Source organism: Puma concolor, chromosome C2 (assembly GCF_028749965.1).
Source record: "Puma concolor isolate L17-30 chromosome C2, mPumCon1.1.hap2, whole genome shotgun sequence".
Taxonomy (NCBI): Eukaryota; Metazoa; Chordata; class Mammalia; order Carnivora; family Felidae; genus Puma; species Puma concolor.
The window spans coordinates 90,050,829-90,064,538 of NC_141675.1; the positions used below are offsets into that span (position 1 = coordinate 90,050,829).

The window sequence follows — 13,710 nt, forward strand, 5'->3', positions numbered from 1 at the left end:
CCTTTACTCATCACATTCCTGCCGTGGGCCTGTGCATGTGAGGCTTTGTTGCCAGGAGCTACAGGACAGGTATAAAGAGGATAAAGAGGGAGGGGACAGTCTGATGTTCTAGAAGTAGCACTGATCCCCTTCCAGAGAGGCAGGGCAGGGTAGGGTTGGGGAAGAGGCAAGACCAAAAGCAGGGACCATTAGGGCTTCCCTGACTGAGCCAGAGGAACAATGCTGCTCAAAAATTTTCAGGGGTTATCAGGCTCCAGTTAGGGCAAGTGGGGAAGGTGGGGGGTGGTGGGAGAAGAAAAATACATTGAGGGCATCATACTAAAATTCTGGCCCATGTAACAATAGTTAGCAAGATGTTAATGGATACACATGATTTCCTTAAGGGAATGAAGTTATTCTGTAGTTTGGGAGATGCTTTCATGTGTTTAATGGGCATGTGCTTTAATGGACACAGCAAATCTCCATGAGGTGGCTATAATATGCATTTCCCAAACTTATTTAAGCATAGGACCCCTTTTCATTTTTTTGAGGACCATCTTGTGGGACTGCTGTTTTATGGAACATACTTTGAGAGACACAGGTCCAAGATACAAGACTGTACCACAGCAGCATGAAATTTCCCTGGGAACATAGAGAACATTGCTGGTGGGAGATCAGGAGGCAGAGAGACATCAGGGGGTGGCCAAAAGGAGGGTGTGAGTGCACAAAATGATAATAGGGGTGAAATAAGCCCTGTACAAGCAGATTGGATAAAAGGCACAAATGGGTGCTTGTGAGTGGGAGGCATATGCACTCAGAGGAAGCCAGAGAGGGCAAAGGGGGAGCCCACAGGTTGTGAGTATAGAGCAGGACCACCAGGCTGGAATGACAGAGGCTCCCTAAGGCACAGCCACAGAACCTGTCTCACACACACGTGCACACGCCCACACACAGAAGCTGTTGGGCTGCACTGGATTATTCCAAATGTGCGTTCCCATGGCAGCACGCTTTCCTTTGCCCTGGCCGTGCTGGGGGCAGGAGCAGAGGAGGGCAGGAACAAGAGACAGTTCGTTTCTCTGGTCACCACCTTCCTTCTCAGAAAGAAATATAGCTGCTACACTGTATTATTTAATTCTGGTTTCTTTGTTTTGTTTTATTCTTGTGTTTTGTCTTTTAAAAGCTCAGTATATAAGAGGCTTTATTGGTTTGTTTCTGGTTTCTGGGTTTTTTTGTTTTGTTTTTGTTTTTGTTTTTAATGCAGCCAGATGTCTCCCTAGCATCCTCAGCATCCTTCTCAGGCATGGGAAGACAATGTCCCCTAAGCTCAAAAGCTCCTGGCACCACGTGCAGATGAGTAAGACGCACCCCAGGCTGGTCAGCCCACATCAGTTCAAGGGAGCGAGGTGCACAGCCCCAGCCACCTCGCTCCTGCTCTGGGAAGCATCTACCTGCCTCATGCTGGACTGTCTTCCTAGCACATTGTTTCTATGTTCTCCCTTAGGACAACTCTGTCTAGTTGGGAAGGTTTTTTTCTAGGGCTGGCTGAGCTCTGCCTCAGGGCTCCAACTGAATTCACATGGGAAAAAATAAGCCATGAACAATCAAACAAGGGTCCCCATGTCAGAGTTTACTGTATCTGCACTCATATGCCCTGAACTGATGCAGAACAGGATGGTGTTCAGAGGCTCTACACTAAAGCAAGGCAGGCCTCCTGGAGGAGGCAAAGTGGGCACTTACTTGGGAAAAACAGAGGCTCAAAATGGCAGAAAGTGTGGGTAAAGCATTGCAGGTAGAGGAAGTTTGGGCACAAGAGAAATGGGAGGATTAGCAGGAGACCCAGGGGACAGGAGGGACATCAGGTTAGATGAAGCTCCAGGCCCTAAAGAAGAAAAGATCTGATTGAGCTCTACTTGGGAGTAGAAAGTAAACAATAGACGCTGTGGGCCATGTCCTACAGCCAGGCATTGGGCAGCAGCAGAAGTCAGGGGCCTAGCACTGCCCAGCGGCCCTCAGGACCTCCACACAAGGTCCTCCCACATGTTCAGCAAACACTCAGATCCAAGCTTACAAAGACTTTGGAGGTTGCCTTACCAACCCCTCTACCCATAATCACCGCCACATGATCCTGCCAAGGGCTGTTCAGCCTGTGCTTCAACATCTGCAGTGACAGGGTTTCACTACCTGACAAGGTAGACAAGCCCCTAACGCTAATGGAGAAAGGCAGCTTCTTGGTCAATCTCACCTAGCAGCAACAACAATAAAACGCTGGTATCACTATTACTACTGAGTACATCTAGTACCTTACATACTCCCATCTCATACTTTGCTCTCACATCCCATCTCCACATTCTGAATCATCAGTCTTTACCTTCCCTCTCAGCAGGTGGGAGACACCTGCCGCTTGGTTTCACCTCCCTCTAAACCCCTCCTCACTCTCCCTTCTCTTCATTGTGTCTGTTGCCCATCATCCAGTTCAGTAGCACCTATGATGTGCAGCCATGCCCTGTGGGACTGTACTCACTTCTTCCCTGTGATTCTACCACCACTCCTTGTGGACAATCAGGATCATCCAGAAACAAATGCTCAGTCCACAAGGCATGAATGCTTGTGATCCTCGGTGGGGCACTGCCATCATCCCAGCCCCTGCTGGAGGTTCTACAAGGGAAGTCTACAGAACTCAAGAACTGGCACCCAGAGTGATGCTGGTGCACCTGTAGCTTGCCTTCAATTACATCACAGGCCACCAAACTTTTCTTAAAGGTCCAGATAGTAAATATTTTAAGCTTATGACTATCTGGACTCTGATAAAATTACTCAACTCTGCGATTGTAGTTAGAAAGCAGCCATTGGGGCATCTGGATGGCTCAGTTGGTTAAACTTCTGACTCTTGATTTCATCTCCGGTCATGATCTTACAGTCCATGAGTTGGAGCCCTGTGCAGCACTCTGTGCTGACAGTTCAGACCCTGCTTAGGATTCTCTCTCTCCCTCTCTCTCTGCTCTTCCCCCCACTCATGTTCTCTCTCTCTTTAAAATAAACAAAAAAACTAAAGGAAGAAAGCATCCATTCACACTACCTATAGCAGGCTGCATAGTAGCCCCCCCCCCAAAAAAAAATATCAGGTCTTAATCCCTGGAACCTGTAAATGTCACCTTATTTGGAAAAAGCACCTATAGATGTGACCGAGTCAAGGATCTTAATATGGGAAGATGAGCCCGGCTTAAATGACTGGGCCCTAAATGCAGTTACAGGTATCCTGTAAGAGGGAGGCAGAGGAAGATGTGCCACAGACAGAAGAGGAGAATAAGTGTGACCACAGAGACAGAGATGGGAGTGAATGCTGGCAGCCACCAGAAGCCGGAAGAGGCAAGAAGTGAGTTCTCCCATAAGAGCTTCTGGAAGTAGCACAGCCTTGCTGACAGCTTGATTTCAGACTCAGTAAACTGACTTCATGGCCTTCAGAACCATGAGACAATGAATTTCTGTTGCTGTGTGCTACCAAACTTGCGGTAACTTCTTACAGCAGCAATAGGAGACTAATACTGCCTGAACAAACGCACATGGCTGTGTTCCAGTAAAATTTTACTTACAAAAACAGGTGGCTGGCCCACCAGCTATAGTTTGCTGACCCCTGAATCAGACAGTAAAAGATGCAGGTGCACAAGATGGGTTGGAGAGAAAAGCTGGAAATAAATATTTGGAAGTCATTACTAAGAAAGGTAAATGAATGGATATAAACATTCACTTGAGTTCCCTTTGCCAGGAAGGAGAGATAAAGAGGTTAATGTCCTATCTGTGATCCAGTCAGAGATGAGCCCAAATGAAACCTCTGGGAATGTGTGAGGTGAACAGAGTCCTCCAACTGGACCATCTCCCACAAGGACCTTAGTGGCCCATGAGGGACCTCACAGGCCTGGGATGGTGGGGTGAAGTAAGGTATATGTGTGGGGGCTGTGAGGTGAGAGGCACCCACCTGTGGTGGTGAATGTCATCCAGAGCACCCAGCTAGGATCAGAGCTCTCCCTCCTCTTTCTGCCTGCCTCTGGAGCAAGGATGCAGCCAGGGGCTCCTGAGTGCCACCCCACCCCCACTTCTCTCTCACACACCAAGAAGTGACTGCCAGCATGCACACGTACACACACTCCTCCAGGTCTCTTATAGAGCAAAGTTCCACAAACACTCACCAGACACGAAGGCCACTTTTTCCTTTAGGATGGGAAGGACATCAGAAGCTTTCAAACCATCATTCCGAAAAGATCCTGTGGGATGACAAAACAGAGGAATCAGGGTGAAAGAAGCCAACTGGCTGAATCCCCGGGTGCCCCCCTCAGCGGCCCAACGCTATCATGCGCCAAAAAGTTGTGCCTTGTTCAGGTGCTACAGCCCAGCCCAATGGAGCAGGAGAGGGTCCACAACAGGAAGGACACTTCCACATGATGCCAGGCCACGCAGGTGTCCCTTCCAGGGAAAGGATGGTCCAAGTTGCCCCCACCACGTATACAAAGCTCCGTGCCTGGCAGGCAACAACCACAAGCCCTGCTGCTGTGAGCAACTTGACGATGGGGCTTTTTAAAAGCCACTTTTGTACCTCTTTGCCTAGCATGGTGTCTGGTACACAGTAAGCACTCAGTAAACATCTATGGAACAGGTTTATTAATATCAAGATGGACTACAATGCCCTAAATAAGTGTTTATTGCTTTTCCTCTACCTGGCACAGTGACTTTTAGTCTTCATTGTACAAATGGGAAAAGTAAACCACAATATCCCCAAGTGGGAAGCTAAGTTGAATGCAACAGCCTTCTTCCTCCTCCCCCTCAATGTCACCCTCACCAGTCCACAACAGACAGGAGGTGGGGAGACACCAATCTCCTGGGAAGTAAACACACTCCCTTCTCCAGCAACACATTCTCTGCCTAAATTTCACTTCTCAGCTGCAAAGTCCCTTCTGGGGTCCAGCTGACTTCCTCTTAGGGGGTGGGAGGCAGAGGCCTGGGGCTCACATAGAATGGAATATAATGATGTGCCTGGAGAAACAGCCTCAAAGGCAACCCAGCCCAGTGTGAGTGCAAGGTGTGTGGGAAGACAAGCCTCAGCACACAGGCACAAAACCCCAGGCCAGCCCACTGTGCCCCCACATGTAACCCGACCACCCACAAGGACTCTCAGGGAGAGCCAGCCCACACTCTGTGAGCTATAACTGGAGCCTCTGCTGTGTATTGCACACATGGACCCCAGAAGAGAAGAGGTTCTGCGTCGGCTCAGTAAAACAGAACCAGAGCCCATGGACACCTGCTCCAGTGCCTTTCTCCACTTGGCTTACTCCCATGTGGTCCCAATCTGACAGTCCACAGAGAAACGTACTGGGGAGGATAGTCTCACTCAGGACTGTCTCAACCTCTAAACATTGACTGTTTCAAGAGACGCACCTGGGAATTCTGGCAACAGCCCAGGATTAAGATCACTGGCCTAGGGAAGGGAAAATGAGCCAGTTGTACACTCAACCAGAGAGGAGGAGAGATGTGTCCTCAGAATGCCAGTTTCCACGGTCAGGGGTTATATCCTAACTCCCAACAAATTTCCAACGTGTCTTTGACCATTTCACCTATTTCTTCTTCATTTTTCACTAAATGAAGACAGTGAGCCTCTTTATTCATCATTTGCTTCTCTTCATAAGCTGGCCCAGAGTGCCTGATTCTGGAATAACCAGCCACAAGGCTCACTTTGAGATGGATGTGAGCAACAGAAGAAAGAAAACACCATAAAAAAGAAAGCTCTAACTATAAGCATTGTTTTATACTTATTATCCTTAGTTTGTACAGATATTTACACTCTGACCTTATGTCCAACACAGAAAAACTATGAAATCTCACTAGTAGAAACTGCTTAGGATCAATATAAATGATTACAAAATTTACAAATAGATACATAGGGTTTTTTCATCTTCACACAATAAGATGTTTTGGCTTCCTTGGTGGAAAAAAGTCCTATCAGTCTTAACCAACTAGACAAGGATCATATTGAGCTAATGCATGAATTGTTTGTGTAGAACGATGCCTTTGCATTAAAATAGCTATTTTCTTTTTTAAAATTAATTTATTATTTCTTTAAGTTTATTTATTTTGAGAGAGAGATCGATCAAGGGGGGGAGAGGCAGAGAGAGAGAGAGAGAGAGAGAGAGAGAGAGAATCAAGCAGGCTCCACACTCAGTGTGGAGCCTGATGTGGGGCTTGATCCCATGACCACAAGATCATGACCTGAGCCGGAGCCAAGAGTTGAATACTCAACCAACTGAGCCACCCAGGTGCCCCTAAAATAGCCTATTTTTATATGTGAAATACACCTTTGTATCCATCAATTTTAAAACATTCTCCCCCATATTACTACATTTACTATTAATTTCTGTAGGAAAAAAATTTAATAAGAAAAGTTAAACTTCAGTCTTTCAAGTTATTTACAAGTTCAAAACGAGCAAGGCCCAAATGGATGAGATTTCACTCTATGATGAGAATCCACATAACCCTCTTTTCTCCTAAACTCCTGTCTTGTTTTTCCCACTGCTTTTCCTCTCCCTTAATTCCCTTTAAGTGTACAGATGGCTCTAATTCCACGCAGTCCTCAGGCATTAAGGAAGAGCGTGGAATTTGCTACAATGGAAGCAAAAGGTTCCCTATACTGACCTCTCATCGCTCCCATGCATGAAGTGAGAGCAAGAGGGAGCTCATTCATCATGCCCCATCTCTTCCTTCTCCCCTCCAGACTCCAGGGCCTAAGAGAAAGGCTGGGGCTTGTCCATGCAGCTTGCAACCACTGGCCAGAGTAAATGTCTGTATCTTGGGTTGGGCTGGTTGGTCTAAGATTCCTAGGGCTTCCTTTTCCCAGGCTAGTCTTCCCTGATTTGGTTCAGAGACAGCTGAGTTATCTCCCAGGTTATGAGTCTACCATAAGAAAACCTGAAGTGTCTGGATTTATAAAATCCTTAAGTAGGAAATAATCCTTTGCAACAACAACAAGATTTTTCACATTATAAAAGGATTTGCTCCAGGGTCTCTTTAAATAAAACTTGCCTTAACGGTCTGAATTAGTTTTTCACTTGCTAAAAATTGAATTACAAACAACTTTTCAACAATATATGCATTATGTAAAGCCAAGTAGAGCTAAACTAATTAGCTCAGCAGCTCAGAAGTTGGTGACCTCGAGTAGAAAACCTATTTGCACCAACTGAGGGTCCTATGTATCAATTCTCCCAGGCCCTTGTGAAACCAGCTGTCAGCATCTATAATAAAGAGGAAGTCCATTGAAAACTAACTCAAACAGGACCAATGAAATAGAAACATGTTTTCACTATCAGGTACATGTCTGGGCAGACTCATAGAAAATGTTTAATAAATATTTGATGAAAGGATAAAGAAATGAATGAAATGGTAACCCTTTCTCAAGTGACATGCACAAGGTCACAGGCCACATCTGTCACGCGAAGTGCTGGTGATCTGCGTAGAGGACCTACAGAGTCCCACTCAGCTCTGATAGTCTGAGATGTTTTAAACTTTTCTTCATATTTATTGGCCTTTAAGATCCTCAGATTATCAGATCAATATGCTTTGAGAGAAAGCGCTGGGAACAAAGTCGCTAACAAGGTTCAGTGTGTTTTTGGGAAGATAAAACAACTCTTCCCTGACCTCCCACCATATTCTTTTCTAGGAGTCAGCTTAGGGATTGGGATGCCTAGGACGCATCACCCCATCCTGTGGATGGCCTAAGTTACCAAAGTGGAAGGCTAGTGATGGAAGAACGTCTGTGAAGCATACATACCTTGAAAGAGGCAAGTTATTTGTATCTCTGAAGTTGCTGTCTCTGATACAAGGTATATTTGATAATAGCACTATTAGACTACAAACTCTAGACCAACTGTAGATTAGCTTTCCCCTTTAAAAGAAAAGCCTGTTGAAACAGTAGGTCCCTTGCTAACTCTAAAGAAAGCCTGAGAACCAATGAAAGTCCCTGTGCCCTTTGGAGTGACTGCAGGGAAAAAAGAATCCGAGGGCACCCTCACGGACCTGACCCAACGTCAGTTTCATGCTTTCTCTTAAGGACAAAGGCATGCTTCGATGGCATTCAGCACGCATCCCACCCCATTTGTGTCCTGCTGCTGTCAGAATTACAAGCCTGCTGTTTGGTTAATTAGCAAAGTTGAAATGCTCTGCATCTATTAGGGAAGTAAAAATTACCACTGCCATCTCCCCAGGATCTCCAGCATGGGACTTCTCCAAGCCCCACTTTTGCCTCCTCCTCCCTCCAAATGTGTTAGGCTTACATCGCTGCTGCCTGTTCCTCTTCACCTCTTCCTAGTCAGGCTTCCCCATGCGGGAAAGTGCCCATCTCCTTCACTCTGGGCCCCAGCTTCTGCAGGGCCCCACATGGCAACAGGAGGACTGGCCCTTGGGTCATAGTCTCAACCCACACCACCCCCATCTGTCATTTCATGGCTCCAGGATGGCAGTGAGCACCCTAGGGCAGCTGGGTGCCTTGTGCTCCATGCTAGCCTCCCCTGGCAACCCTGATTTCAACAAGCGAAGACACAAACAGCTAACTGTTGAGCATTTGGAGGTGCAAGCTGCCAGGGTACCCGCGGATTGCTCTCTACTTCCTTTTGGTTCTCAGCCATACCCCCTTAATGTGCACTTACTTAGAAGTTACTGTTAAGTTTTCTAATATTGTCTCATTGCCTCGAGTGGGCCTGAACCTGTTTCATCAATGCTCAGGTAGGCCTCCACTTCCTCTTTCCAGTCCATGCCTGTATGTCCAGCATGGGAGCCTTGATCAAAGTGGCCCTGAATCAGTGACTGATCTGCTGCACAGAAGACATTTGGTTTGCAATTGAGAGTTCCAAGAGCTCTTGGGACCAAGCCTTACTTGGGGTATAATTTGGACTGCTTCCTATTCCCAGAGTCATTCTTTCATCAATTCTTTATTGAGCACCTATTATGTGTGAGGCCTTATGTGAGGCGTGGAGGTACCTAGATAAATAGGCAATGGACCCTGCTCTCCAGGGGGCTTGCAGGCAGAGACAGACAGATATGTAGACAGGACATTGAACTGTTATTAGAGGCAGGACATCATCTGTACAGAATATAAGGGGCCTCAAAGGAAAGGTCTCCTAAAGGTGAGTCCTAAAGCCCTGCTACTCAAAGTAACAAGCAGCACTTACCAGCTAGAACCTTGCTAGAGATGGAAAATCTAGGTCCCACCCCAGCCCTACAGAATCAGAACCTGCATTTTAACAAGAAACCCCAGTGATTCATATGCATGTTGCATTTACAGAAATCTATACACTAAAGTATGTCTTTCTATTCCAGAATTGCCTCAGAGGCATAGATCCATAAAAACATCCTTCTAGTCTAAATAGAACTTCTAAAATATAATCTAGTGCTACCCACCACCCCTCCTACCTCCACTGTGAGAAGACCTCTCACCACCGCCCAACAATTCCAAAAAGTCAGCCACTATCCTGGAACCCATCCCCCAGACTCAGTTCTGCAATAAAAAAACCATTGAGGAGATAGATAACTTTCCCCTCCAGGGCACCAAGACTGGACCATGTCTTGTGTTTTTTGGCACTAGAAGTGGTTATGAATAACACCTGTCCAAACTGCTCAGAATTTTGGTAGCTTAAACCACTCTCTCAGGCATCAGATAGTTTAATTTCACAACAAATCTTCCTCACTAACCCAATCCTCAGATCCCTGCCTCCTCTAACTGCTGTCAGTACTATACATACATTTATAGACCAAGACGCCATCTCCGAGATGACCCTGGAGAGCAGAGGAGCCAGTCGGTTTATGCCTCTTCAATGCACCTGCACTCCCACCCACAAGGTACAAAGCCCTGAACACTGGGCAATACTGGATGAGAAGCAGAGGAAAGAAAGGTGCCCGCACCCTAGGGAGCTCCATGTCTAATGAGAACACAGTGCAATTCTCTCCCTTGGAGGGGAGACCCAATTTTTGCCCTCTGAGAGTTTCCAGCCTAATAAAATACCTAGTGCCCAATTCCCCTGAGACCAGGATGCTGCCTAAGACCAGACTTTGTATGAAAAACGATTTAAGATTCTGAGGTTCTGACAAAGACCCTCCCACGCTCCCCCAGCCTGGCTGCCCTATATCTCCTGTATCCTAATTATTTGTGCCATTACCTACTACCTTACCCAAACAGAAACCTGGGAGGCCTTCTAGACTCTTCCCACTCCTACATCCCAAATATCAGTTCAGTGCTTGATTCTGCTGATTCTACCCGTTCAATCTTTCTTGAATCCATCATTTCCTCCGTGCAGTTTCTCTGACCTTCTCCTCAAGTGGAACCATCCCTGACTGTGCCTCCTCCTCTCTCTCTCCTGAAAGTCATTTCTATGTTTTCATTCTTTTCACCATTAACAGATTCTGAAACCCTGGAGGCAGGGACCATGTCTTACTCTTTGCCTTACCTTAGCACTCAGCACACAGTGCCTGTCATGCAAAAAAGGCTCCAGATATACTGGACAAAACCAAGCATACACAGGTGCTAGAGGACTGAGAGCAAGAGTGGGGAGTAGGAGGTGATTCATCAGGGGGATGGCTCCCCTGAGGAGGTGATCTTTGAACCAGGGTTTGAGTAAGGGTAGGCCACAGAACAGTGTCCTGGAGGCAAGCAGCAAATGCCACAGCAGAGAGGAGGGGCGAGCTGACCCTGTGCCAAAGATGGAGAGAGCTTACGGGGTGAACAGAAAAGTAGGATGAGGGAGTGATGGAAAAGAGGGCATGGAGGTGGTGGCTGAGCTCCATGATCACACTCTGAACTGATATCTCAGTAGGGTGGGCTCCTGGGAAGGCATGAGCAGAGAAGTGGCTGCAAGTGCCATTGGAAGCTCAGAGAGCTGGGACTGCAACAACGCAGCACAGGCCAGAGCTAGGTGGAACCTGGCTGGTCCTGAAGGAAGGCTGTGGTTCCAGAACAGAGCTGGAGCCAGGAGGCTCTCACCCCAAACCCCATATCACATTCTGCTGTGCAAAAGGTGGGGGAGGATGGGACATGTGGCTCTTGCTGAGGTGGGTGCTGGAATATGAGGACGGGGCCACTAGAACTTTGTCTCTTTTTATCTTCTGAAGTTCCAAGAGAGGCAGGAAGAATGCTTATCTGTGAGGTACCTGATGTGAGCTGCCAGGCCAGTAGGAGGCTGGGAGTTTGAGTAAGACCATAATAAAGATGCAATGTGGCACTGAATCAAAAAAGGAAGAGACTTAAGGATATGATCCCTTATGTGTAGGACTAGATGGGCAAAGCCCTAGGAGAAGACACTGTCAGTACAGCTGTGGATGGGAAGGAAGGGATTGGTGGGTGGGAGCGATTATCTTCATTCCCCTCACTATCCCTTCTCTCCCTCACCTCTTTCCTTTATTAACACAAGAAAAAGAGAGAGGGGTGGCAAGAATGAGAGGAAATGGGTAAGAGCAAGAGAGAAAGAGCTGTTGAGAAACACACACACACACACACACAGATGGAGGTGAATGTCTTGTCTCCTCTTTACAGATGCTAACAAGCTATTGAGGAAACTGGCTGTTGGAAAACTCTTCCAGAGACTATAAATATATTCCTTAGATCTCTAGTTAAAACAACTGCCACTGAGGCAGGAAGTGTGTGCTAAGAGGAAGGAATAAATCTGGTAAAGAAAGAGACTGGGCAGCTTTGTGTCAGCAACAGAACACATGTGCAGTGTGGAGCTCCACCTGCCTTGCCCCACCTGGGGATCCATCTGCCCACAGCACAGCCTCGGTCCCTCAACACTGACACCTGCAAATGTCAAACCAGCCTCAGCAGCAACCTCCCTCACTTTTATGGGAGGAAAGACAGTGTAGCAGAACTCTCCTCCACCCAGGCACTTCTAAGAGAAGGACATTCACAAGCCTCAGCTAATCTGATTTCAACACAGAAAGGAGAAGGGAAAAAACAAAGACAAGGGCTCCTCTTTTGGCAAATGCTAAATACTAAGCTTTTCCAAGCAAACTGACTAGGTCTCATGCAGCGGTCAGGAACTTGAGATGACAGTAGCCAGACTGGGTAGTCATTACACCAGGGAGAAGCAACGTTTACCTTCTCTGAAGTCTGATTTGCATTTGCTCATCACTCCCCACAATGACCATTTCCTGCCCTGTGCTATGATGAGCTGGGTATCTTGCCCAGGGTACCTTCCCTGACACCTCCCCTGCCCAGGCTATGCTGGCTCCTCCTTCTCTGTATGTCACATGGCAGGCCCCTCACTGTTGTGTCATCTCCACTGCAACATCTGGATCCCTTTCGAGACCCTAAGCTCCAGAGGTCTGGGCTGGGTGTTTATATCTGTATCTCCAATTCCCAGTACACAGCTTGTGCTCAGGAATGCCCAGGACAGATTCTTATTCACCCACAGTGCCATGATGCCCTCCACACAAATGATGCTTACTGACTGCTGTGCCTCTTCCTCCCCCAGGCCTTCTCCCCTGCCTATTTCTACCCCATCTTTATCTTTTTTCTCTCTCTGCCTTCCGCATGAACTCTAATTGTGGCCAATTTCAATATTAACTTTCTAAAGTCAATATTAGATACAAAGGCCTGGTTAATGGGCTACTTTTGAAGAGCAAAATTTTGTAACACCATTGCTAAATTAGCTGCATTAGAGATCACTATTAATTAGCACTTTAAACATGTGGGTAACACCTCTGTAAGCCCAGCTAATGAGCAAACCGTTTCTGTTTATTCTTCACAAGATTTAATATTAGCTGAGTTGAGACCTCAGCAGCAATGCACACAGGCTCACTTGCCCTCTCTCCCTCCCTCCCTCCCCAGAAAACTTGACAACATTTGGTGTTCTCTAGACATGAGAAAATGGCCACTTCAGAAGTGATTATATCTGCCCATCACTTCTTAAAAACAGATTCTTTGCTAACTGACTAGGTTATTTAAAGTGCTCATACCTCATGGAGGGTTGTGACGGTTGTAGATTTATTGTCTTTTTGTTACAGTGAGTATTACTCTTGCATGAGTTCTCAAAGTAACACAGAACATTAGCTAGTGATGAATTAGTCAGTGATGAACATGAATCAGCTGTTGAACATTAGCAGTATATTTGCTTATATAATATATTTAGAGAGAGTTACAGAGATACTTAGAGGTGGAGGCGGAAGGTATGTGCTGTGGTTCAGACATATAAAAGGCTCACTCCTTGGGACCCTCACTCTCAGTCCCCCTCCCTCTTCCCCAGGTGCATATCAGTAGTATTTGAATTTGAATTAATTTTAATTTAATCAGGACATGACTTTAGGTTAAAGATGAAATTGTTGATTTGAAAATGCATCTTTGGCCCCTGTCACTATGGAACAGCAGGCATGCAAACATGAATGGCCCTGTACTTCCCCTCACTCTGCCCTGCTCCCCATAGCTGGAAGTTCAGATGTGGGTAGCAGTAAAGCAGCAAAGGATGACTGCAGAGCTCAGAGCAAGAGACCCTCATGGGGAGCTTCTAAACCAGTCCCCCTCACCCCAGTCCAGAGCTTCTCCCTACCCCTACCTCCATATTTTCTGACTCCATAGCTGTGCCACTCTTGCCCTAGTCTCACTACCCATCAGTGGAAGCAATGCCACAAGGACATAGTGGGCACAGACTGGACACACATCCACTGCAGACATGGGTCAAACACAAGCAATGACCAAATAAGCAAAGAGTA

General features: G+C 46.7%; 1 protein-coding gene across 20 annotated transcripts in view; it reads right to left on the reverse strand.

Annotated features, from left to right (window-relative positions):
• The window catches only part of KALRN (kalirin RhoGEF kinase), a 671,367-nt gene that overhangs the window by 472,613 nt on the left and 185,044 nt on the right, over positions 1–13,710 (reverse strand). For all 20 annotated transcript variants that reach the window (XM_086675190.1, XM_086675188.1, XM_086675186.1 and 17 more), the window contains exon 2: positions 4,164–4,238. In XM_086675190.1, coding sequence (XP_086531316.1) covers positions 4,164–4,238 — 75 coding nt within the window. The remainder of the gene's footprint in view (positions 1–4,163; positions 4,239–13,710) is intronic.